Here is a 26,812-nt window from a genome sequence, read left to right on the forward strand (position 1 = left end):
TAAGAGTACTGATACTTTAGAACAATATTACTCAAGTAAAAGTAAAAAGTAGTCATCCAAATAATTACTAGAGTAAGAGTAAAAGAGTATTTGATGAAAAAACTATTCAAGTACTGAGTAACGTCTGATTTATTTGTAAAATAAGAACATGAACGTAATCAATCAATCAATCAAAAATAATAATCTGCAAATTCATGTATTTTAAACGATACCCCTTTAACTAAAACAAAAATAAATTAAATCTTTACAAACATAACATAAATCAAGGCACAAGAAACACAAATATATTCTTATATATACTGTACATATATATATATATATATATACAATTTATCCAAAAAGTTACTCAAGTAAATGTAACTGAATAAATGTAACTAGTTACTACCCACCTCTGACGTCAGGCTACAGCGTAGGGAACGGCGATGCAGAGCCTATGTCGTAGGTGCAGCGTCAGTTCGACGCAGAAGTATAAATCCTGCTTTAAGTTGCTGATGGGCTGGGAACTACGGTGATGTTATGCCCAAAACACTCCTACAATTAATTAAGAGTCTGAATACAACCCCTTTGCCCGTGCGCCGTACACCAGATTTTGTGCCGTTTAACCAGCAAAAGTGGAGTTAAATGCACTTGAACCATGCACTTTAGAGCATGAGCTATAGTTCGTTTAAATGTGGACAGAACTAATTTAATCTAAACAATCACTTCATTCAAATCGAGGATTTTGTGCAAGGATTTAAAAAAGATTTTTATGGTGATGACGTGATAAAATATGTCGACAGACACTCGAAGCTTCATTTTAAAAACTCACTAAAAGCTAAAAAGAACATCTCTAAAAGCAGACAACCCTACTTACTTTCTACTAAACACATAGGTTAACCATCTGAAGAAAAACAGTACAAAAGTTGTTAAAGAGGAGTTTTATGATGGGACAGTCTAACTATAGATTTTTGTTGTGTTTTCAGACGTTTATAAGATGAAACAAAACAACAAAAGGAGAAACCGTCCAAAGCGTGACGTATTCATCAGTCTTCCATCTGTTTACCTGGCTGCCGTTTTTCTGCTTTTGTGTCTCTCATTCTTCCCTCAGTCTGTTTCTTCCACTCGTTGGCAGCCGGCCATCATCTCCATTCACCGTCCTGCTCTGAGACTGTTGTGTTCTCTACTCAGTCTCCACAGAAACGCATCAACATGCCAACGGCCTCCACTGGAATGATGCTGACAATCAGCAAAGATAATCAAAAATCAAATATGAAATGCCTCTAAGGTTTCAGTTACACTGTATTTGTAAAACCCCACGGGGGGACTATTCATTCTTATTACTGTCACCGTGATGATTACATTTTCAGGCCTGTCAGTTTATCTGTTGTCAGCAGGATATCTCTGAAAACACGAGCATATTTCTGTGACGTGATGGACAGATAGGCCTGGAATAAACCTGAAATAAGTCTTTTTATCCATGACTATAAAAACAGACTCAATATTGAGAGATGTTCGAGAAATTACAAATGATTCGAGGTGGAATCAGTGATCTTTAAGTGCAATTATAAAATGCAGAATAGCTCACATTCATCTCAAGTGGCATCTAGTAACACCGACACTCTTACACCCACACTTCTCGCCCTGGAGCGGGCCGAGCTCGCCTCAGCCATCTTTTACCCGACAGCCAGACTGACTCAGAGACACTTTGTTGCTCTGTGGTCTGCAGTCAGCTCATCGGCTGGGAAAGAGGGATGCTACCCAAATGATAAACTGCAGGCAACGTGATTAAAGAAGTGAAGAGACTCAGAGCAGCTGGTTCTTCATGTGCCGGCTAGTAATGTACTCAAGACCACTTTCTGAAGGTCTCATCTCGGAAGCGACAGCATTTTACTTGATTGTTGGGCAGTAACACGTTACAGTTATAATATTACTTTTCAGGAACAATATTACAGTTACCCCAAAGCCAAACCACTTGTTACAATGCTACTTTTGTTATCGCATCACTACTGACTTGAAATAAAACATCACATCCGTGGACTCATTTTCGTAATCCTCACAAGGCAGCAAGCTAGTTTGGAGGATGGAAACGGTTACCTTAATTGGCTTGAAATATTCCCATTACTTTGATTTTGTCAGGAGGCACTGGTCTTGTCTCAATCTCAGACGAAGAGGATTTAGGATTTGATTTCAAGACCAGTCGAGACTACTGCGGTGACTAAATTGCCCTTGTTACAAAAGAAAGGAGTGTCGAATAAAGATGGTTACCTTGATTTGAGCTCCTTCGTTTATTTCTTTCTGGTTCCTCATAGAAAACACATGAAAATTCCCATTCATAGGAGTCACCTCTGCAGTGTCTGCAAGACATTGCTCATGGAACATTTATTAGGGGTGTAACGGTGCACAGTATTCACAGTTTGGTATGTACCTCGGTTGTGGAGTCATAGTCTGATGCGTTTTTGGTACAGTGGGGAAAACAAACATTCAGTTGTGACTCATTTGCCATAATTGTTACTGTAAGACTCTCAGATACTGGCATATTGTCAATGAGAAAAAGATGAATTCAAAAAAATAATACAGATGCCATTATAAGACCCTAACCTGCTGATAAATCCTGAACTGCAGCTTGCACTTGTTTACAGAGCAAGCACAACCCAGTGATTAAAATGCATGTGAAGTCACATTGAAGCAAGTTGAAGCACTTTGACCATATGCTTTTGGGTATTCCCTACAACTTAAGTCACAGTATATGGAGGTTTCGTCTCATTTACGCAGCGATAAAGACACCATAGCATCAAGTAGTTCTTTGGTATGGTCTGAATCTGCAGTGGGAGGCTGTCTGAATGCTGTGGGGAGAAGGACTCGCCTTCAAGTCTGTTTTTGTCTCATTCCCCAAATTGACAAGTGTTGCTGTCGTAGCTGAAATGTTTCCACAAATATACCCGACTTCAGTTGAACTGTGTCGGCATTTATACACAAATCATCGTCCATTGAGCTTGAGTAACCCTGCTAACTGGTCTAAACTGAGGTCAAAGGGCGCACTTAACTGATGTCACTTATCGTCTTATATTAAACGCTTCGGGACAAACACAGGTACTGTAACACCCATAACTTTTATACATATACACATACAGAATATATACACAACCCAGTCACCAGAAAACAAATGTTAGCATTGCTCGTTTCTGTGAACCATGGATCTTTTACACTTGCATGTTATTGTGTAGCAGATATGATGAAACTTGATGGTTCAGCGACGTTGTGCTTAACATGTGGTCACATTTAGGCACAAAAAACACTTGTTTATGGTTCGTTAAAGATCATGTTTTGCTTAAAATACCCAGTTTTGGGGCATAATTCCTCCACAAAAAGCAGCAATGCAGTCTGGACGTTTACGTGGCATTAGAGAAAATCGATTTATTGTGTTAGTCTGACTTAAACCAGACTTTTAAAACACATGTAAACATGTTAGTCCGACTGAAATCGTACTAAATCGAATTTCTCAAACTCGGACTAACACACCCAGATAACGTGATTGGGAGCTGAATTAGTAGTGCATGTATACAGTCAATTGGACCCCATTCTCGGAACCCATTGGTAGTATCGGCGTCTGACTTCCGGCAGACAGCGATACAGCCTCCGGGGGAGACCCCCGATTTTTTGGCATTCCGGTTTGATTTGGGCGGAGGAGGCGAATTTCCGTTTCCGACTTCCATTTATATATAAGTAAATATGCTGAACCATTGCGATGGATTCAGAGTTTGCAGTGACGCCAAGTATGTTCCGCCTCGTTAGTTCACCGCACGGACCGTTTGACCTGGCAACAACTGCAGCCGGCTCAAACGTGATTGGTCAATATCATGCGGACTACAAACAGCCTACAACCGGAAACCAGGGCTCTTCCGCTCTTCTTCCGGTGGCAAGATCTCCGGGGTTTGCCTACAGACTCTACATTCAGTGAATGTAGAGTCTAATCGGACCTAAACTGGATGAGGTGCTCTGAGCATGCTCCACAGTTTCCACCCGGGCTTTGACTCGGACGTCAAAAGCATTAAATGCGTAACAGAAGAAAAAGCTTGTGACAATGTGGTAAAATCTACATCCAGAGCAGTGAATTTTTGGATATTCGAAATGTACAGAGCCATAATGTTGTCCCCCATGTCACCAGTTTGCTGCGAGCTAACGGTAGCTAACTCGTTTGTCGATTGTTTGGTTTGGGACGTAATAGGTCAACTGGAAAAAGGTCCAGTATTAACAAGCTGAAAGGAGGCATATCTCCACTTATCGTATTGGAGTCGGACATACTTGGGTCAATCAATCAATTCCCCTTCAGTGTTTGTATACTGGGACAAGGACAGTAGTCCAATGTAAACGTAGTGACTGTGGGACTTGCACTGGTCTGGCCTGGGTCATGACTTGGTCTCGATTTCGGTTGCCTTGACCACAACACTGGTGCCAGCAGTGTGTTTACACCATTACATTCGACTTGTTTATGCAGTCAGGTTTGTGCCTGTATGCCTTGGGATATTCAGTTTCTTCATTGATTTGAAAATGCACATATTTTACATTGGTAGTCACAGTGTCTGGTGGCTGTATGAATTTCCACATTGATTGAGCCATAGGGCAGCCGAGAGATGAGAATATATAGAAAAAGCTGTGTTGACACTGACTTCTCTCATAATATTACACTAGTTCCTATGAATTTTAAGAGAAACTTTTAATCAAGTCTGGCAGGTATCCTGACAGCACAATCAAAGTATAAAGATCGAGGGTCCCACAGGCGATATTAGCCGCAGAGAAAATGGAAACAATTGGATTTTTTGTCTTTTCTTGAACTTTCTGTACGTTATTATGCTCCTTGAAGACGAGTATGCTGGCAGTGCACTCCAAAGAGAATAAAAAAACAAGAAAAAGTTCAGCATGCAGCAAAAAAAAATAAGGATGCTTTGTTTACTACGCTGCAAAACATCTGCGTTGGTCAACAGTGTTCTGATTAGTTTTCCCTCACGGGTTTACTTATTCCAATAGGAGCTTTCAAGTTGTGTCTGCTCTAATTTAACTCTCAAGCACCTCCATCTGGCGAGGATGCTGTTAAACAAACAAACCTCCACTCAGAGTGAGAATGCTGGTCCCAAAGCCCCTAAAAACACCAGATTTGCTTCCATTTAAAAGAAACTAATTATGCTTTTCCTTATTCTCTGTCATATGTTTAATGTTACAGTGTCGGATGTTCATGTTGAACGTGGCCAAAGCTTCAAATAATGAGGGAAATGTGTAACAATAATCCCTTTGAGGCTTCAGATCATTCTGGATACTCTGGTTCCAACGTTTTTTTCTACTGTCATGACGAGCTGACATCAGCTGGTAACAGACTTCTTTATATTGCCATTATATTGCTCCACACACGGTACTGCAAGTGTTTATATTACATACACTGCTACATGTAGCTACATGCTAACATCAGGAAAACATGTCACCTTTGCTGCAGATGTTTATTTATCCCTGATTATGGATCATATTCGTGCTGCAACATGTCTGCTTTTTAAGATTTTGATTTAGAAGCTTTTATTGGTGATTTTTCACAGTAAAAAGTGCGGCATATTTGATCGCAGATATTCCCCTGGTTAATGTCAGGGAAACATGTAGCCTTGGTTGCCAGTGTGTTTAATTTCTCCTTGATTTCTAATCATGTTGCTGTCGGAGCATGTCAAGTTGTTGAGATTTTGATTTAGAAGCTTTTATTTGTGATTATTCATGTTAGAAAGTGCTGCTGTACCATGTTACAGTAATTACCCTGGTTTGGAGTACACTGCTACATGTAGCTACAGGCTGACGTCAGTTGTTAGCCTGTTGTTAATATCTTGGTTGCTCATGTTGTTAATTTCTCCCAGATTTCAGATCACATTCCTGCTGCAACATGTCTGGTTGTGTTAAGGAGCTTTAACTTGTCATTTATCACGATAAAGACTGCTAATATACTCTCTTACAGTCATTCTCCAGCTGCAAGTACAATGCTACATGTAGCTACATGCTAACATCAGGAAAACATGTAATCTTGGTTGCCAGCGTTGTTAATTTCTCTCCAATTTTAGATCATAGTCCTGGTTCAACATGTTAAGTTGTGCTTAGAAGCTTTTATCAGAAGTGCTGCTACACTCCGTTACAGTCTTTCCCTGGCTGCAAGTACACTGCTACATGTAGCTACATGCTAACATCAGGGAAACATGTAATCTTGGTTACTGATGTTGTTAATTTTGCCCGGATTTCGGATCACATTCCCTCTGCAACAGGTCTGGTTGTGTTTAAAATCTTTAATTGCTGATTATTCATGGTAGAAAGTGTCACTACACTCTGTTATCCCCCAGCTGCAAGTGCACTGCTACATGTAGCTATGTGCTAATGTCAGGGGAAAAAATGTAATCTTTTTGCCAGTGTTGTTAATTTCTCCTCGATTTGGAATCTTTGTCTTGCTGAAACATGTCTGGTTGTGTTTAGGAGATTTTATTGGTGATTTTTTCATGGTTAAAAATGCCTCTATTCTCCGTCACATTCATTTCCTGTCTCTAAGTACACTGCTACATGTAGCTACATGCTAACGTAAGGGGGGAAAAGTAATTTTGGTTGCTGATGTTGTCGATTTCAGATCGTATTCCTGCTGGAATTTGTCTGGTTGTGTTTAGAAGCTTTAACTGGTGATTTTTTATGGTAGAGAGGGCCGCTATATTACATTATTCCCATGGCTGCAGAGATGCCAAGATACAGGAGACCCAGAGACACTGACCAATGAGAGCAGACCTTACAGACAGACAGTATGAGGAAAATAAAGTGGTTTTTTTACATTAAAGCATGTAAATATGTTCTAGTAAAAACCCAAAACACAAGTATGAACCTGAAAATGATCTAATATTTCCCCTTTAAGGGCGCTGCCAGCTGTAGAGTTACTCCCAAGCATCTTCTGCTACAAAAAATATATCTCCCTGAGCAGTTATGCTAAAGACCTGCCCCTCTTCATTATACCCACCAGAGTCATGTGATCTCATTACCTCATGTCTTTGACCGGCTCTTAACCTTAACTTGCTATGGTTGAGCTGCAGCGTCGGAAACACCGTGCTGTAATTACCCCAGTGTGTCAAAGCTTGACAGATTCTCTCAGAGGCATGCATGGGAAACTTCCTCTCTGCGCTCATTATTGACAACCTGGAATGAAATTTGACCTCTTATCATCGCAAGCTGACTATTGAAATAAGTAAAGTAAAACACAGCATTAAGAGATCTAACATTAGAGTCTAAATCCCTGCTTAGCCTTCCTTCATGTGATTTGCCTGTATCTGCTTTTTCTAACTCAGTTTCATGTATTTTGTATCACAGCAGAAATTTCATATCTGGCCATGGATTTGCTGTTAAACCCTACACATTTCCTCAAGCACTAAGACAGCTGTATTCATCAAACATTCTTAGAGATTCACTACATGTTTCTTGATAAAATTGCCCGCAGTGGAGAGCTTAAGATATATTTATGTTGGCACCGGATCTATTTTTACTGTTGTTTTTTTGCCTGAGAGTCTGTCTGTTGGTGGTGTTTTTCCGCCTTTTTCCCGCCTGATTTCATGCCCTTTCTTCCTGGGCATCTTGGGCATAATCCCAAAGCCTAATAGTCTAACATTCAATAAATAAAAAAAAAAGGCTTCTCCTGCACTTGACCCGCCATGGGCAAATGCCTTCCAAGGGCATTAGAAAGCTGCTTAGCAGAAGCTGCTTCGGCTCTTACGTAAGCGACGGCACCCCCACTACCGTAGTTTAGTGAGAGAAAGAGTGGTGGCGGAGTAATCAGAGAGAGGAGCGGCAAAGACGAAGGAGAAGTTGGCATGAGAGAAAAAAGAGAGAAGGAGGGTGAAGAGATTCGAGGAAACTGTGAAACACTTCCAGCCAAAGCCGGTCCCACAGGAGTTCTCGTCTGACTGTGTCTCCTTCGTTAAAAATCTCTCCTATTAATCCCCCCTCCAAATACTTTCCCTCTTAACTCCATTTATGTGTCCTTGCCTATTTTGGATAAACATTCCTCAACTCTTCTCCTTCATCCATCCCTCCGTACTCCAGCGAAGCGCAGCGGGTGATGGGGCAAATTTAATCAGTGTATCCTCCCCACACACATGCATGCGGCGAACAGATATGACTAATGTCTTCATTTAGCTTTTAATTACCATGCATCCTCCCAATCACCTGCTGAAACCCAGTAGAAACCTAGCGTAATCGGGGGCGCTCATCTCACTTCATTCCTCCCTTCACCGCGCTCCCTGTCAACACAGGGCCGATTGCAGTCTCCCACACATGTGCGTTGGAAGTTGGAAGTAGATTAGTGACACTGATACACAGTGACTGATGTGCTAAGCAATGAGTTTTCCCCCACAGTGAGGGATGCTTATCGTGTATGTGTGAGTGGGAGTGTTTTTTTTTTTCTAAGTAAAAGCCTTTGGTGGTTCAGAATAATGGAGAGAGGCTTATAACTATACCTAATCAGCCTAGTTGTCTTTTTTTAATCCCACGTCTACTTTTATATTATTTATCTCTCTGTTGGTTGTGCTGCTGAAACAATTCATCCACCTACTGGAGATAAATCTCCCATAATAATCTTTAATAATCAATTAATCATTTTAGTTGTTTATGAAGAAAACAGCTCCACAGTCTGGTGGACACATCCATGTCTGAGGAAACATTGCTGCTTCACACACATCTTCCCCCCGACAGCACAGAAGATCTATACAATCAGCACAGTTTCAAGATGGACACCTAAGATTAGTGTCACCAATTCAGTATTTGACACTTCTCCCCTTCTGTTTCTGAAATTTGATGTTAAGTAATGGCCAGAAGAGTGTCACATTATGATGTCACAGTGAAGTTGACCTTTGACCTTTTGGATATAACAATCATCACTTCATGTCTTGACCTTCGACTACCAAATTTTAATCAGTTCACCCTTGAGTCCAAATGGACCTTTGTACCAAATTTCAGGAAAGTCGCTCAAGGTGTTCACGAAAATGAGATGGATGCAAGGTCACAGTGACCTTGAGTTTCGACCACTGAAATCTATTCAGTTCATCCTTGAGTCCAGGAGGACATTTGTGCCAAATATGAAAAGATTCCCTGAGGGTATTGTTGCGATAACGTGTTCATAAAAACGAGACAGATGAGGTCACAATGACCTTGACCTTGACCTTTGACTACCAAATTTTAATCAGTTCACCCTTGAGTCCAAATGGACCTTTGTACCAGATTTCAGGAAAGTCTCTCAAGGTGTTTACAAGAATGAGATGGATGCAAAGTCACAGTGACCTTGAGCTTTGACCACTGAAATCTATTCAGTTCATTGTTGAGTCCAGGTGGATGTTTGTGCCAAATATGAAAACATTCTCTCATGGTGTTCTGAAGATAACGCATTCATAATAATCAGAGAGACAAGGTCACAGTGACCTTGACATTTGACCGTCAACCACCAAATTCTAATGGGTGCATTCTTGAGTCGAAGTGGGCTTTTACCAAATTTCAGGCAAGTCCCTCAAGGTGTTCTTGAAATATTATATTCATGAGAATGAGATGGATGCAAGGTCACAGTGACCTTCACCAAAATCTAATCAGTGCATTGTTATATCATCCCTCACACTGGCTGCCAATCAGGGCTTTTTATGTGTCACACACTTATAATTCCCCCGCTTGAACGGCGACAAATAGGTTCCCTGTGGTTGCATTTTTAGCTTTTTCATTTTTTATTTTCTGTTGATCAACTAAGCAATTCATTGATTAATCATTGCAACTTTAATTCAGAGCTAAAACTAGTTTTGATAATCAATTGTTTAGGTCAGTTCTGCCTTTCTTTGTCTTATGTGATAGCCAAATGAATAAGTGATCAATGGAAAAAAATATATAGAAAAATAATCAATAATAAATAAATAAATAAATAAATAGTACTATAAATTGAATATTTTTGGGCTTTGGATAAAAGCCCAAAAATATTTGCTTGTTTTTGCTTTGTTTTGTGAACTGTCTTTTTTAAAAGTAATAATCACCCTATGTTGCATGATAACGTTACAAGGCACAAATCTATGGAGGACAAAGAATGACTTTAGTGTATATGCTGGAAAATAAATGCTGGAATTAATACGGAAATAAATAAATGCATACATGAATAAAAGTTGATAATTAAATAGGACATAAATAAATAAATGACATTTATTTCTACATGTTGCACAACTACATTTATTTATTTTTATACTTTTAGAAGGTCTAAGCCTCTGCATTTATTTATTTATTCCTGTATTTTTATTTATTTATTTATTCATTTGTATTTATTTATCTATTTACACATATGTCATTCTTCGTCCTCCATAGGAAAGCTTGGCAGCCGGCGGAATAATTGATAATGAGGATATTTGTAAGTTGCAGCCCCGGGGCTGTGGAGGAAATGTGCAGCGAGTTGAAAACCTGTCTCCTCTCGCAGCAACACAGCTGCTCACAGGTGCACGACAACAATCAAGCAGATGAGCCGAGGTGCAGCTCCAGCCCTCCTGCTGCTCCCACTGATAATGGGAGAGGCGAATATCTCCCCCCGACTGTCAAAGTAAAGTCCCACTCTCTCAATTTCAGTGCTGTGTGCTTATATAGGGCTGCCAGTCACCGCTGTTCTCTGCCACACTGCGGATGTGTCAGTCATTGTGCCAGGCTAAACTCATTTGAGCTAGCTAGTCTGCCGAGCAGCAGAGCATGAAGGAAGTCTGCAGCCCTCGCTGTTGAATCACTTTGCCCCCCCCCCCTCAACCACTGCCATCAGGGAGGAGCACCAGCAGAATCAATAGCTGCAACAGAGAGGAATTATGCACAGTATTTATATTGGGGACTGAAACTTGAGCCTCTGAGCAGCAAAAAACATCAGCATCTTCTCGTAAGGCCTCAACTAGCGCGCTAAAAACAATCAGAGACGCAGGAAGCAGCCGGTAGGAGGGCTTGTTTTCCTCTTTGAGCAGCGTGGTGTGTTTCCTTGCGTCTCTCTGTGGTGTGTTTACACTTGGAATTGTCTGAACTGCCAAACCTTGTGACGAATGTGTAGAGGGAGACCCCCTCTGTGGAGTGTGTGTGTGTATGTGTGTGTGTGTTCAGTCGCTGCTCCCTGCTGGCCTCTAACGCTCAGAGTGGTGGAGGGGTTCTCAGTGGCACAGAGCAGGTGTGTGTGTGTGTGTGTGTGTGTGAGTCAGAGCTGAAAAGAGCAATGGCATTAGTTCAATTGAGATTTCAGAGAGTAAGCCTGCTGATCCTCATTTGAGCTTTTGTTTAATTACTCTTTGTTGCATTTGGAAAACCCAAAACTTGGCATCAGGTTTCCTCAAACTCCCTTAAAGGGTGCCTTTGTTTTTTCAACTTGGACTCTATTTTCCTATGTCTTTGTGTCTCAGTGACTAATGGGAGCGACAGTGTTTTAAATTGGTCCAGTATTGTTTGAGAGTGCTGCAGCCAGCAGCAGCAAACAGGCTGCGATGTAACCACTCGGACGATATGCAGCATCAATTTGCGTCCATTAAAGGTGCTCGTCTTTGCCACTGACAGGCTCAGATTGTTAATGTGTCTGACAACATCAGTGTTGGGTACCCATTCTCGGAACCCATCGGCTGTATTCGGCGTCTGACTTCCGGCAGGTGGCGATACAGCCTCTGGGGGCAGACCCCCGATTTTTTGGCAGTCCGGTTTGATTTGGGCAGAGGAGGCGAATTTCCGTTTCCGACTTCCGTTTATATATAAGTAAATATGCTGAACCATTGCGATGGATTCAGAGTTTGCAGTGACGCCAATTATGTTCCGCCTCATTAGTTCACCGCATGGACTGTTTAACCTGGCAACAACTGCAGCCGGCTCAAACGTGATTGGTCAAAATCACGCGGACTACAAACAGCCTACAACCAGAAACCAGGACTCTTCCAAATTTTGGAACCTGAGAGCGTATCTGGATGAGAGCACCGGATTTAGACATGAGGTCGAAGTGCTCCAGAGTGCTATGACGCGCTCCGAAGCGTGGAAGCCAGCTACGGAGCTCTGGGACTGGCAACAGAGCTCCACAGAGCCACCGGATTCAACATCAAACAGGAGGAAAAAGTGCCCTGAAAGCGGGAAGCTGGCTACTGAGCTTTGCATCTGTTCCTTAAGCTCCTTACTGTACGTTCACACCAACAGCAACCAGAGCTTCCAAAACGGGGGAAGTCTTTAATTTTCAATGAGAGCCTGGCGACTTTTGCGACCTGGTCGTCAGCCGTGCGTCTTAGGCGACCAAAGCGACTGGAGCGGGTCCAATCGGAATGCTGACGTGCTTCGATGAAGCGGTTCCCAGAGAACAAGCCATGTAACTTTGGTTCCTACAGCACACTTGTTCCGACAATGGATATCGAGAAGTTTATTACTTGCGTTCACGCCCACTCAGTCCTTTATAATGTGTCGCTGTTCGGTTACAGAGACCAAAATAAAAAGAATGAGGCTTGGGACGGCATCGCGGAGGTAGTTGGTTGGTCTGGTGAGTTTTAAAGTGTTTAATGTTCGTAACAGAGGAGAGAATTGCAGGCTAATGTTGCGACGTAGCATGCAAGTCTTCATCGCTTGGTTTGAATGGGATGACATACGTTTCCTGTTTTCATTGACCAAACATAACTTTATGTTGGCCAACTATGAGCTTTTTGACTGGACAACAGCAAGCAGCAACTATGCTACTGTCAAGCCAGTAGTTCGCTTTGAGGCTCCTTTAAATTGACAAGCACGATCGAACGTTCAGTGATTCATGTGATGAGCGACTAGAGCGACCAAAGCTGCCACAAATATTTTTGACAGTCGTGCTTCTTGGGCGTCCGCGAGAGACTCTGCCTCTTTGGAAGCTTCTGGTTTGAACGCACAGTTACAGAGCCAAAACCATCACTGCAGCACCGATCTGCAGATCTGGTCTACTTTCTTTTCTATATTATGTCAGTAATACAGGGTTCCCATGATAAGCTAACAGTTACAGATAAAAGAGCTGGTAACATTGAAGCCTCTCAATGCTACAGTCAGATCAATCGACTATTTTAACCAAACCCTTGTAATGCAACTGCTGTGAAACTTTGCATACTGAGGGCAACAAAAAAGTCTGTCTTGGCTGCGTCAGTAGTCGCTACAATGGACAAACAAGAAAGGGCGGCACAGAAGATACCTGCACACCAATGCAACCGCACTGGACAGCCACAAAAATGTCCACAGGCTGAGATCAGTGCAAAAAATTGTTTATGACGAGTACGAGTACGAGAATAAAAACAGCAGCAAATGTTTCAGTCCTTGACTACACTATGCATACTATATGTGGCACTGATGATAGTCAAGGACTGGGACTGTGACAGCAAAGTCTCTCTGTAAAGTAGCGAGTGTATAACCTTGTTTCTTAAACAGGAAAATCTATCATTTACTCGCTCTGTTGCGAGCTGAGGAAGATGGTTGTGCTATTTATTTTTGTCTGTAGTGGAAATAATTCACAAAGGACAAGAGAGACTTCACTATTTAGATGCAGGAGAAAGATTCTGCACAAAACTGAATAAACTGAATTTGTATTTTTGCTTATATCAGAGCATAAAGTAACTGTGAGTCCATGTTTGTGTGTTCTCAGGTGGTGGACCTGTACTGGGGCGTGGACCCAGAGGAGTGGGACAGTCCAGAGCTGCAGCGACTCCGAATGAAGCTCCTGGAGGAATGTCTAAAGACCTCAGCGGGACCGTGTTTTGTCGTAAGTGTCACACACATAAACACACACACATACACACCACGCGGGTTTACGGTTAGAAATGTAATGGATGTTATGAGGCTGTTTGGGATGTTATCGCAGTTCACATCACTGTGTGTCCAGAAAATGTGTTCAGTGTTTCCCACCATCCCTCTCTATCTTATTACATGGCCCTGATATGGCATTAAAGCTGGATTGTTCCCAGGCTGTTTGCCTCTGAAGGTCTAACAGCTGTGTGAAACTACATAATAACAGTGAAATCTAATTTTTCGTGCAGACTTGTCTTTTTATGAGTCGTTGTGTGGTTGTATTTGAAAAAAATGACAGCAGCCTTTTACCCTGTTCTTCTATGTGTTTATTGTATGACAGTAATTTTCAACTGATGACTTGCAGAGGGGGAAGTTAGGTTAGTTTAATACAGTGGTTGACTCACCATGACACTACTGTCCTCATATCAGGGCTCAACAATAAGGGTTGCCAGATTGCCTACAGCAAGTAAAATGCCATATCAGAAATGCAAGAAATGAAGCAACTTACCTACCCGATCTGTAAGTGGTAAAAAAAAAAAAAATTAAACACATTATTTTCTGGAGCAGAAGATGGGAGAAGCTAAGGAGTGAGACATCTTGCTTTCTTCCCATCTCTGCTGAGAGTTGTTTGGGTCCTCACAAGAAAATGGCGGCGCGTAAAGGCAAAGTTTAGGCGTCTCAATGACCCTGGAAACAGGGTGGTGTTAGAGGATGTGGGTCAAACTCTATGTATGGCACAATTTGCTGCAACTTTGAGAGTGCGGTGGATAAATCAGGGTTGTAACTCAAAGTTGTGATTTGACAACTGCTTATACATAAAACGATTTGTGTAGGGGAAGTAAAAACTGACTTTGGACAGGCAGATTTTTTGATCCACTTGCCCAACAGGACAAGGAAAGTAAACATTAAAATTGAACCCTGAAATACCCTAAAATGAAGTGGCTCCCTTATGTTGGTTTCCTCCTCATCTCTTGCAGATTAATGTTCAGCCTTACAGCTCTGAACCCTTGTTGGAAGAACTCTGGTGTCTTTGAGCTAACTCCGTTAGCTTCAGCCTAACTCAAACATCTTGAGCCTAACTTAAATAGCTTTAATGTAACTCAATTAGCTTTTGCCTAACTCAGACAGCTTTAGCCAAACTCACATAGCTTTAGCCTGACTCAGATAGCTTGAGTCTAACTCAGATAGCTTGAGTCTAACTCAGATAGCTTTAGCCTAACTCAAAAAGCTTTAGCCTAGATTAAATAGCTTTTGCCTAACTCTGTTAGCTTTAGCCTAAATCAAATAGCTTTAGCCTAATTTAGATAGCTTTAGCCTAACTCATATGGCTTTCGCCTGACTCAGATAGCTTTAGCCTAACTTTAAGAACTTTATCTTAACTCAAATAGCTTTAGCCTAACTCAGTTAGCTTTAGTTTAAGTCAGTTATATTTAGCCTAAATCAGATAGCTTTAGCATAACGTATGTAGCTTTAGCCTAACTCAATGATATTTAGCCAAACTTTAATAGCTTTAGCCTAACTTAAAAAGTCTTAGCTTAACTCAGATAGCTATAGCCTAACTTAAATAGCTTTAGCCTAACTTTGTTATCTTTAGCCTAACTCACATAGCTTAGCCTAACTCAGATAGCTTTAGTCTAACTCGGATAGCTTTAGCCTAACTCAAAAAGCCTTAGCTTAACTCAGATAGCTTTAGCCTAACTTTGTTATCTTTAGCCTAACTCACATAGCTTAGCCTAACTCACATAGCTTTAGCCTAACTCAAAAAGCTTTAGCCTAACTTTAATAACTTTAGCTTAACTCAAATAGCTTTAGCCTAACTCAGTTAGCTTTAGCCTAACTCAGTTAGCTTTAGCTTAAGTCAGTTATATTTAGTCTAACTTTAATAGCTTTAGCCTAACTCAGATAGCTTTAGCATAACTTATGTAGCTTTAGCCTAACTCACTTAGCTTTAGCCTAACTCAGTTAGCTTTAGCCTAACTCAGTTAGCTTTAGCTTAAGTCAGTTATATTTAGTCTAACTTTAATAGCTTTAGCCTAACTCACTTAGCTTTAGCATAACTTATGTAGCTTTAGCCTAACTCAGTTAGCTTTAGCCTAACTCAGTTAGCTTTAGCTTAAGTCAGTTATATTTAGTCTAACTTTAATAGCTTTAGCCTAACTCACTTAGCTTTAGCATGGCTTGTAGCTGGTACCTATCTTTTACAGTCTGATTGAGAATGGTTGTGAAACGTCATGAGAACATTGCATTAAACACATGCTTTACTTCATTTGTGCAGAGAAATAAAACACAGCCCTTTTTCACTGTCATTGTACTTGAACCTGGGTTTATTTAGACACTTCCTGCTGACCACTGTAACTTTGGAAAAGCAACCACGTCACTGTATCTGCAACATTTGCCAGCCCGCTTACGGTACTTTCTATACACACATGCAGGAGACTCTTAACTCCCATAACAAACACCACCAGACTACATCATGCACACACATAACCTGTCTTAAACTGGAATGCTTGGTTTGTCACATTAGTCATGGAAAATGAAAACTGTGCAAGTTTTTCTTGCATATCAAGCAGCAAAAAAGTTGTAGCAAGACATGTTTGAGTTAATTTGCCTCACATGACATCACAAGTCCTGCAAAGTGACTGTTGACTGCTGACAGATATGTGGTGCAGCCCTGATAGTTGATTTGGGTGCTGATGTCAGTAACTTCATCACTTCAGTAAATAATATATTTTCATTCATGTTACCTGATGGGTTGGTTAGGTGACCTGAACAGCAACAAAAGTGAAACCACTTCAGAAGCACGATGGTCAATGCAAAGTCATCTTTACTGGAGTGCAGACCAGAGGAGAGTATCTTATCTTGAGCAGGCATATTGGAAATACTGAAAATCCCAGCAAAGCTAAAATTACACTTGTATGAATGAGTTATGTGAAGACCTCTGCCAGGAGGGAGAGAGAGTGGTAGGACGCGTAATTACGGCTGACATTTCACTGATCTTTTTAAGATAATTTTAGGCCACATAAAAAAAAAAAGTCGGGCACGAGGAAGGAAGCGACTGAAGACAGGAGTGAAGAGGGGAAGGGACGACAGGAAGAGAAATTGATGGTGAATTATTCAAATGGAACAGATCCGTTTCTAGAGGTTGAAATTGAGGTGAGAGATCACAGGGAGACGTAATGCATTATGGGTAGGACAGGAGCCCCGGTCTCCAGGGAGCATAATCTCCTTCCCCAGACTGCCTCCATGCACCACTTCTTCCATCCTGTCCTTCCTCGTTCATTCACAAGTTGTTGTTCTCTTTCTCTCTTACACTAACAAGCACACAAACACACGTTTCAGTGGGAAACATGTGCAGCTTAATGATTCATTCTGGTTTATTTCCAGTGGAGTGCTGCTCCTTAAATCAGGCCAGTATCACTTGCTCCATGAACATGCTGCTAACAAGTAAAACAGCCTCAGTAACCAGATAGATTACAGTGTCTCGCTGCACAACTCCCCCATATGTTTGAATAACTCCAAGCTGTTAATGGCTTTTCTTTGTAATTTAAATTTAGCATCAAGGCTCCAAACTCATCACTTCTCATGACCATACATCAACCTAAATACAGCAGAGTTTAAGGACCCACGATAGCAAACACACCCCTCAAGAACCACATCGGATAAAGACCATGACACCAGCTACTCCTTGACCACTCAGAGAACTCCATGTGCTGATGAAGAGCATGAGATGTGGTTGAAAGCGCCAGAAAAAGCTAGTAAATGGACCTTATAGCAGGCATGAACAAAAATCCACAAGCAGATCTGCAGAAAACCAATACACCAGCCAACTACTGATATCACCACGCACACACAGCACACACTTGAGCAGAGCCAAAACATCAGCGCACATGTTAGCATGAGCAGGAACTGTTAAACCTTACCTTAGTGGAGTCAGGCAGTGTGTTGTAGTCAAAAGCAGTGACATCACAGACAGGCTTGAAATGGTGTCTGATGCCAAGTTAACAAAGAGCCGACCAGCAGAGTCAGAGGTCACAGGCAGCAGTGTGTGTAGTGTGGCACAAACACACACAGGTATTGTCAATAAAAGAAGTCTTAAAGCCACAAAATCAGCGTGTTGACGGGCAGGATTATTTATGACGTCCTGCAGCAGAGCTAGCAAGTGTTAGCAGCAGTGTTGGTAAACGATCAGTGTGAAACAGCTGATGAGAGTAGGCAGGGCACTGACAGCTTGAATAGACCGCCTTCTGCCAAAGGGTGTGTTAGATTTGTGTTGCAGCATCTAGAGAAAGGTGTGTTGGATATATGTTACAGCAACTGGTAAAGGGTATGTTGGATATATTGCAGTATCTAGAAGAGGGTGCGTTGGATATATGTTGCAGCAACTCAAGACAGATGTGTTGGATATACTGCTTGTTGCAACATCAAGAGAAGGGTGCATTGGATTTACGTTGTATTGCATTACTGCAGAGAGAGTAGTGTCCTGGATATAAGGTGCAGCATCTAGAAAAAGGTGCGTTCAATATGCGTTGCAGCATCTGAAGAGAGGGTGCATTTAGATACATGTTGCAGCAACTAGAAAGGGGTATGTTGGATATATTGCAGCAACTAGAGCAGGGTGCGTTTGATATAAGTTTTAGCAACTAAGGAAGGATCCGTTTGATATATATTGCAGCAGCTAGAGACAGGTGTGTTAGATAAATGTTGCAGCAACTCGAGAAGGGTGTGTTGGATATATGTTGCAGCAACTCGAGAAGGGTGTGTTGGATATTAGTTGCAGCAAATAGAGAAGGGTGCATTTCATATGCATTGCATCTCAAGAGAGGGTGTGTTTGATATATGTTGCGGCAAATAGAGATGGGTGCGTTTGATCTGAATTGCAGCGTCTAGACAATGGTCTATTGGATATATGTTGTAGCAACTGGAGAGGAGTTGAATATATTGCAGTATCTAGAAAAGGAGACGGATGCGTTGGATTTATGTTGCAGCAACTAGAGAAGGGTGTGTTGGATATATATATGTAGCAGCATCTAGAAAAGGGTGTGTTGGATATATGTTACAGCATCTAGAAAAGGGTGTGTTGGATATATGTTGCGGCATCTAGAGAAGGGTGTGTTGGATATATGTTGCAGCATCTAGAGAAGGGTGTGTTGGATATATGTTGCAGCATCTAGAGAAGGGCGTGTTGGATATATGTTACAGCATCTAGAGAAGGACGTGTTGGATATATGTTGCGGCATCTAGAGAAGGACGTGTTGGATATATGTTGCGGCATCTAGAGAAGAGTGTGTTGGATATATGTTGCGGCATCTAGAGAAGAGTGTGTTGGATATATGTTGCAGCATCTAGAGAAGGGTGTGTTGGATATATGTTGCAACATCTAGAAAAGGGTGCGTTGGATATATGTTGCTGCATCTAGAGGTGGGTGCAATAGATATACGTTGTAGAAACTAGGGAAAGGAGTGCTGGATATACTTGTATGCTGTAACATCTAAAATAGGGTGCGTTGGATATATGTTACAGCAACTAGGAAAGGGTGTGTTAGATATAAGTTGCAGCGTCTAGAGAGGGGTGCATTTCATATGCATTACATCTCAAGAGAGGGTGCTTCAGATACATGTTGCAGCAACTAGAGAAGGGTCCGTTGGATATATACAGCAGCATCTAGAAAAGGGTGCATTAGATATGTATGTTGAATATAAGCTGCAACAACTGGAATATGTTTTGAGCATGAGCAGCAAACATGATTTGTTTTCAGGCCATAAAACATATATATCATCAAATATAGTTGTTAGAAGAATATTTCTTGCCACATCTTCTCTCCATCTAATCGATGGTACGTGCACACTTTTTCTATTCCAGTAGTGCGGCAACATTCCAGCAATATAAAGCATTTCTTGCTTGAGTACTTTGGTATTGACCCCTGCACTTTGAAACTTGGTTGCTGATAATGTTGGCCGTCTCTGCTTTCTTTGGTACTTTTTGTCCTTATGTGCTAAAGTGAAATTCGATGTCACGGCCTCTAAATCCCACTGAGATGTGTGTGATACTGGGCTGTACGATGTGAGCTCAATCAGTCTAACCTGGAGTGAAATTAGCAGATCTGAGCTGAGAAGAAGTGACGCACTCCCCACTTTTGTGCTGCTGGCTTGGTGTTTGCCGCGGTGTCGTACACGCCGTGTTGATCTCATTCATTCCCATCAGCCCCGCCGCCCTCTGTCCCTGCTGCAATTTCACCATCTTAACCTCGAGTGACCTCAACCAACACCACACAACACGCCGAGGGAAAGTAGGTGCGCGCACACACGGCTCTTTGTTCTTTCTTCATCTTCCTTCCTCTCTCCTGCTTTCAAACACACACCCACACGGGCACATACAAACAGATCTTGACCCGAGGCATTTTCTCTGTCAGGAGATTGAGAATCAGTTTGACTCTGGGTGATACAGACTCTTTACACCCCTGTATACACCCACACACACTCAAGAGATACACACATGCATCTATACTGCATGTCCTCCCCATCTGGCTGGTTAAATCTTTAATGGCATGTTCGACTCGCTCATCTCGGTGGTGAATGAAGGGAGGCCACCGTCGCTCCACAGAATGAAGTCCCATTCAGACTTGTCAGAGCCAGCTGCTGTGGTCCCTGCAGTCCGGCTCCCCGCACACACGGGCCGGCCAGCCCCGTTTCCTGGACTGGGGAGCTCCCAGTGGCAGCGGCGGTGCCTTTGATCAGGGACTTGGATCCCCGTTTGTGACAGTTCTGGGTTGTCTGGGCCGTCTCCGGAGCGCCGTTGTTTATTTTTACAGGGTGGTAGACCTAGATATGTATGTGAGGAAGGGGAAAACGTCAGCAGAATTTAGGGTCTCTTTGTTTCTGCAATAACATACAGTAGGTTTCAAGCGGTTCGTCGGTGTGTGAGTCACTGTGCATTGTTCCCAGGCTCTTCTTGGCTCACTGTGTTTTAATTTCTCTCATTTTCTTCTTGTTCTCTGTCTGTTTCAAACTGTTGACAGCCGCTCGCACTTTCTAAACACCCACCACTATCATCACCTTCATTGCTAAAGATGCCCACCTCATGCTGCTGCCCGAGTGTCTCCCCCGGCTAACACACACACACATATACACACAGCCACATGGCAGTAAGAGGAGACTTCAAAGTGAAGCCGATCTGGGGGTCTGCAGCCCCACAACTGTCTCAGAGCCCAGTGCATGCATCAGAGGGGGAAAAAGGGATGAACGGAGGAAAATAGAAAGGCGGAGATGGGATGTGTGAGGCAGACAAAGAGAGCAGGGGAGCTTGAAGTTGAAGGAACAGGTTCCCTGGAAACACTACAGAGGAAACAGAGATTGACGTGCGTAGTGTAGGTGTGTTTCTTGCTGCCACTGAGGATCTGTGCAACAACTAGAAACCTCTTAATACTCTGGCTCACACATCGCTCCTCATTCACCTCTACGAATCATTCAGTGCTGTGCTGTAGCCCCGAATCAAACAGCAGTGACGTCTCGTCTAACCTCCGTATCTCCTTCATTGTAACTTCTATGTAAAGACAGACTTAATCCTTCTCCTCAGCTCAACCTGATCACCAGGAATTAGGGGTTTTAAGCTCAGATGAAGAATTGTATTGTTCATCTCATTACATGACATGAGTATTCATGTCCGCAAGTCCTCAAAAAAGTCCTTAAAAGTCATTAAAAGCCCCTAAACTAGGGCTGTCGCCATCCATCCTTTTTTATCCACTTATCTGAGGCAGGGTCGCAGGGGCAGCAGGCCAAGCAAAGCACCCCAGACGTCCCTCTTCTAGCTCCCCCTGGGGGACCACAAGGTGTCTCCAGGCCAGATGAGATATGTGATCCCTCCAGTGTGTTCTGGGTCTGCCCCAGGGCCTCCTACCAGTGGGACGCGCCTTGAACACCTCTAACAGGAGGCGCCCAGGAGGATCCTGATCAGATGCCCAAACCACCTCAACTGACCCCTATTGACACAAAGGAGCAGCGGCTCTACTTCGAGCTCCCTCCAGATGTCCAAACTCCTTACTCATTTCGGCCGCTTGTATCAGATATTGAAGTAGGGCTGTCACGGTGATGGAATTCCCCCTGTGCTGATTAAGAGGGGCTCATCAGCGCGTAGGACTGAGCAGAATATTTGGAAGCGTCAACGCTTCAGTCGATGCCATGGTAATCAAGGTCCAAATCAGTATTTGAAAGTATTTTTCTACATATATGTATGCATTACCCCAAAAATTCCAAACAGATTAACAAACAAATTAAGACCATGTAATCCAACTTTATTCATTATGCATCAACATAAATTATTATACGTTATTCTCACAGTTTTGTGACTCACCAGCAGTCCAGCACTACAGACACTGGGACAGTTTGACCATACATGAAGGGCTCATAGATTCGCTAGCAAGATGTCCAAAAAGTCAATTGTATGGGATAGTTACAGAATTTTTCAAGTTGATCCCCAGAAAGTTTGACGAGTGCCAGATACGCCAAAGGAAACTGGCATATTATAAATATGCCCAAAATCTTGTAACCAGAAAAAAACAGCAGGATGTGTAGCGCAGAATAGATCCCCAGTACCTCGTCAAAAGTCGAAAGGGGTCACTTGAGCTAGTTCGGACATCTGATCAGGATGCTTCCTGGGCACCTCCTGTTAGAGGTGTTCAAGGCACGTCCAACTAGTAGGAGGCCCCGGGGCAGACCTAAGACACGCTGAAGGGATTACATATTTCATCTGGTCTGGGAAAGCCTTGGGGTCCCCCAGGAGGAGCTGGAAAGTGTTGCTGGGGAGAGGGACGTCTGGGGTGCTTTGCTTGGCCTGCTGGCCTGACCCAGATAAGTGGATGAAAATGGATGGATAGATGGACGATCCCAGGCCTAGTTTTTCTTCTGGTTGTCCTTAAAAGTTGCTGGCTCTGTAACTCCAGGTATTCAGGCTCCAACATCATCAGCCCCTCCATCTTTTCCTCTTCCTGCTTCAGTGATGCTTGCTATTTAATCGGCCAAAGCCAGAGGGAAATCTGTGCATGTGCACATGGGCATCAACCACTTCATACCCTTACTGCTATGCTTGAAAACGATTCCCCTCTGCTTCCTTCCCCTGACTTTAATGACTTGAAGCGGCGAGTTACTGCACCGTGGTGTGAAAGCCCCATTTCCTTTTTACTTACCTGCAACACTTGAAAAAGATATGTCCAAAAATCAGTGTTAAATTTGGTTAAAAATTATATTCAAAGGTCTTAAAAAGCATTAAATTGAAGTGTCTGATATCTGGACACCCTGTGGAAAAATGGTGCTTGAGTAAAATTACAACCATACAAAGTTCTTTTGATTAGCAGGCATGTGTGACCATCAAGATTTAGAGTTTCTTGGTTGACGACACAGAGTTGGCTGTTATATAACCAGCTTTTTGTTGGGTCTGTCAGTATTTCTTTATGAGTGGGAATCAATTGCAGCAAGTGTTTTTTAAAGGGCACAGCTGAACACAAGACAGGTGGCGGTGCAAGGCTGTTAAACACACACATACACACACACACACACACCTGGGCGAGGGGGGCTTTTCTCTAACCTGCCGATGCAATAAAGCCGGTTTCCATGGCGATAGCAGGGGGTTGGCATGGTGATGGTGTCACTGACCCGGAGATTAAGCATGACAATGAGCCATGACTGTTTTTTTTTTTTCTTTTCCTCTCTGCTACTTCTGCTCTCCGACAGTCTCAGATTCCCTCGTGTAAAAAAAAAAATAAAAACAGGAAAACTTGATAGATGCCTCGAGGACGCAGCCGCTCATCCAGTTCTACTCGCCTGGCCGTGTAGCAGGGTTACTGCGTGTAAGAGGATAGTTGAGGATACTCTGGCTCTTATTTTCTCTCTGCTTCTCCTCCATTCATGCAACATGATGTAAGCGCTAACATGATATAGCCTGGACCGGCTGGTTTACATCTCTGAGCAAATAGTCGCGGCCTAGAATCCAGCTGAGAATGAAACCTGCAAGAACTGAATCAACACAGTGACTTTTGCCAGTCTGAAGCCTTTCAAATCAATTTTGATGTTCAGAGGATGTGATTCTCCGTCAATAAATCCTGTGAAAAGACCAAAACCAACTCTTTGTTCATGCGTCTCTCCGTAACTACTTGTCTGACTTCCCTGCAGCCCTTTCAGCCCCAATCCCATTTGTTCTACCGGAGATGTAAATCTTTAAGAGCACCGAGTTTCATTTATATAAAAGCTCCATTAATTTCCTGAAACAGCTGGGCACTGTAGTTTTTAGAAAGCGTTGCTGGAACAGTCGCACATCGGTGCAGTTTTTAGGGACTGGTTTCAGCAGTGGCTCAATACACATTTGCTGATCTTGTGAAAGGCTGGGTCATTAAAACATTTTCAATACCTTGACTTTGATACCAGCTGTGGCAGTTTTTCACTCACAGCAGTGTTTAAGATGTTTCGATGTTAAAATCTTACAGGCGTTTTACTGCGGGTTCACCTGACCGCCCTGGAGGAGACTGCGGGCTGCAGAGGAGGCGAACTTGAATGCTAAGAGGAAGATGGCTGTAGAGCGCTCCTCTTCTTGCTGTCGAACACAGAGCAACTTTCTGCTCCTAAGTTTAATCAGTTCAGGTGTTTCATCAACTTTGTCTTTTGCATATATTGCATCGCATGCTATAGGCATCGAGCCTGAAATGGAAAATGGTGCCACACCTTTGATTAGGGATGCTAATTTATCATTTTATTTTGTAACCAATAGCCAAATGTCTAATGTGGACATGTCTGTAAAGGGGAGACTCATTGGTACCCACAAAACCCACTTTCATTCAGATATCTTGAGGTGAGAGGTCAACGCCTCTTCCTGAAATTTAGCCTAACTGTATGTGCACACCAAGAGCTGCAAAAGTGACCGATTCAATTCATTTTCAATGGGCACCGGTGACCACGGCTGCAAAAGCTGCAAAGCTGCAAAGCGTCCGCGTTTTGGCGACCAGAGTGTCCGATGAAAGTTGGGGAGTCGTGAACTTTATGCAAATTGGCTATGATGCATTTCTGCTGCAAATGACCAGCTACCGATCGAAAAGTAGATGTCCATCGCTTGTGTGGAACCCAGAGAACATCCTCGGAAACTTTAGTTCCTACCACACATTCGTTCCTACTTCAAAATGAGAGAGAAGCTAATCACTGCTGTAGCTGGACACCGAGTCCTTTATGATTTGAACCTGTTTATATATAGGGACCGAAATCAAAAGGAGCAGGCGTGGGAAGCCGTGTCCCGAGTCGTTGGTTTGCCTGGTGAGCTGATATTGAGAAAGAATTTTTTAAACTCGGGGCGAATACATCGATGCTAATATAACGCCTAGCATGCTAATCTCCCTTGTTTCATGTGAATGTGACGAGTTCATGGTCTGCCGACCTTTTGGGACTGGGCAGCCGGCAAAGGCACTGTGCTCCAGCCAGTAACCTGCTTTGCGGCTCCTTTAAATTGACAAGTACGATCGACCGTTCAAATATATGACGTCATGAGCGACTTGAGCTGCCAAAAATGTTTTGGACAGCGCCGCTGCCTGGGCGACCTCGGCTGCTTTGCAGCTTTTGCAGCTCTTGGTGTGCACGTACAGTAGTCTGGAGCGTTATTTCGCCCCCTTCCTGAGAAGCTAGTATGACATGGTTGATACCACTAGATTTTATTAGATCTTCTTGTTTTATATGATACCAGTGTCATTACTCTAACTTTAAAACTCAGCCATCTATAACCTCCTCTGCAAAAATAGCATGTGATCAACGCAGTAACGCCGACAGTTTAAAGGGAAATTTCGGTTTATTTCAACCTGTCTTCTGTCGTCCTAAATTTGTTTCAAGTGACTAGTGACATAAAAATAATAGTTAGCATGTTAGCCGTTAGCCTAGATACAGCCGGGGCGCATAGTAGCGTCAGACCTGTTAAAACGTAAGTGAACGGGCAACCTTCAAGTGCAAAGTTAGTCCACTAAACAAGCTTTTTTTCCACAAAGACCGCCTCATATCGTTAGGATAAATGTCAGAGAACATATAGAAAACGACATGTAAACGTGTTGTCTTACCTTACCGGTGTGCTGCCATGTTTGTTTACCATTTAGCTCTGCTTTCCAAAGCACAGCCGAAATATCGTGAGAACAAGCAGCGATCTCATACCGTGCCTGAAATACCGTGCCTGAAATTTCCCTTTAACTGTTTAACTGGTAGTATTTATCGGTCAAAATTCCTATTGTCAGTTAATGGTTAAACACACGTGACATTTTTTACACCTATGAGAGGCTTATGAGGTAGTCAAGCCTCTCAAACTGCAGCAACACACACACATATGAGCCCTGTTTTTGGGCGTAACAGTATTTTTCCTTCATACCTCTACAACATGTATCGTACAGCCAGTCCCTTGCATAGTTAGATCTCAGTAAAGGCATGCTGCAGGCAATGAACTGTGGCGTCATGAATGTTTTATGAACAGCCCCGGACTTCTCAGACTCTTTTAGTGACTTACCGCTCAGAGGGAACTCAGTCAGCGGCTCCTCTGGCAGCAGCACAGCGTCTCTCCCTCTCCTTTCTCGCCGTGCGCACACAGGAGTCAGTGTTGTCAAGTGATTTTGTCATAAACCCTTGGTGATGTAAACCTGCGTGACGCTTGCGGCTCAACAAAAAACTACACATATGTGAATGTGCGATAGTTGTGGTATCATAGCAGCCTATATATAGATCCCAGTATTTAGCTGTTTAAATGTGTAATTTGTGGTAGATTTTATTTAGTTGCACTATTAATATTGCAACAGAATCTGAATCTCACTCTGAGTTACAGTTGTAGCATAGAGTTGGCTCACAGCTCTGTGAGCGAGTGCACACGTCACTGTAAATTAAATATTTCTTTGATCAGATCATCTGTTTCTTTTTAGAGCCATTTCTTCTTCTGCGGTGCCAGAGCTTACGCAGCAGATATCAGAACAGTTGACTGTGTGTTTCATTGATTGATTGACCGCGCGAGTGATTGATTTGTTGATTCATACTGT

The 26,812-nt window shown here is 42.6% G+C and overlaps 1 protein-coding gene across 3 annotated transcripts in view; it reads left to right on the plus strand.

The window, feature by feature from the left end:
* The window catches only part of LOC126404439 (NACHT and WD repeat domain-containing protein 2), a 95,590-nt gene that overhangs the window by 30,838 nt on the left and 37,940 nt on the right, over positions 1-26,812 (plus strand). For all 3 annotated transcript variants that reach the window (XM_050067656.1, XM_050067657.1, XM_050067654.1), the window contains exon 4: positions 13,637-13,753. In XM_050067656.1, coding sequence (XP_049923613.1) covers positions 13,637-13,753 — 117 coding nt within the window. The remainder of the gene's footprint in view (positions 1-13,636; positions 13,754-26,812) is intronic.

This window comes from Epinephelus moara, chromosome 17, assembly GCF_006386435.1.
Source record: "Epinephelus moara isolate mb chromosome 17, YSFRI_EMoa_1.0, whole genome shotgun sequence".
NCBI lineage: Eukaryota > Metazoa > Chordata > Actinopteri > Perciformes > Serranidae > Epinephelus > Epinephelus moara.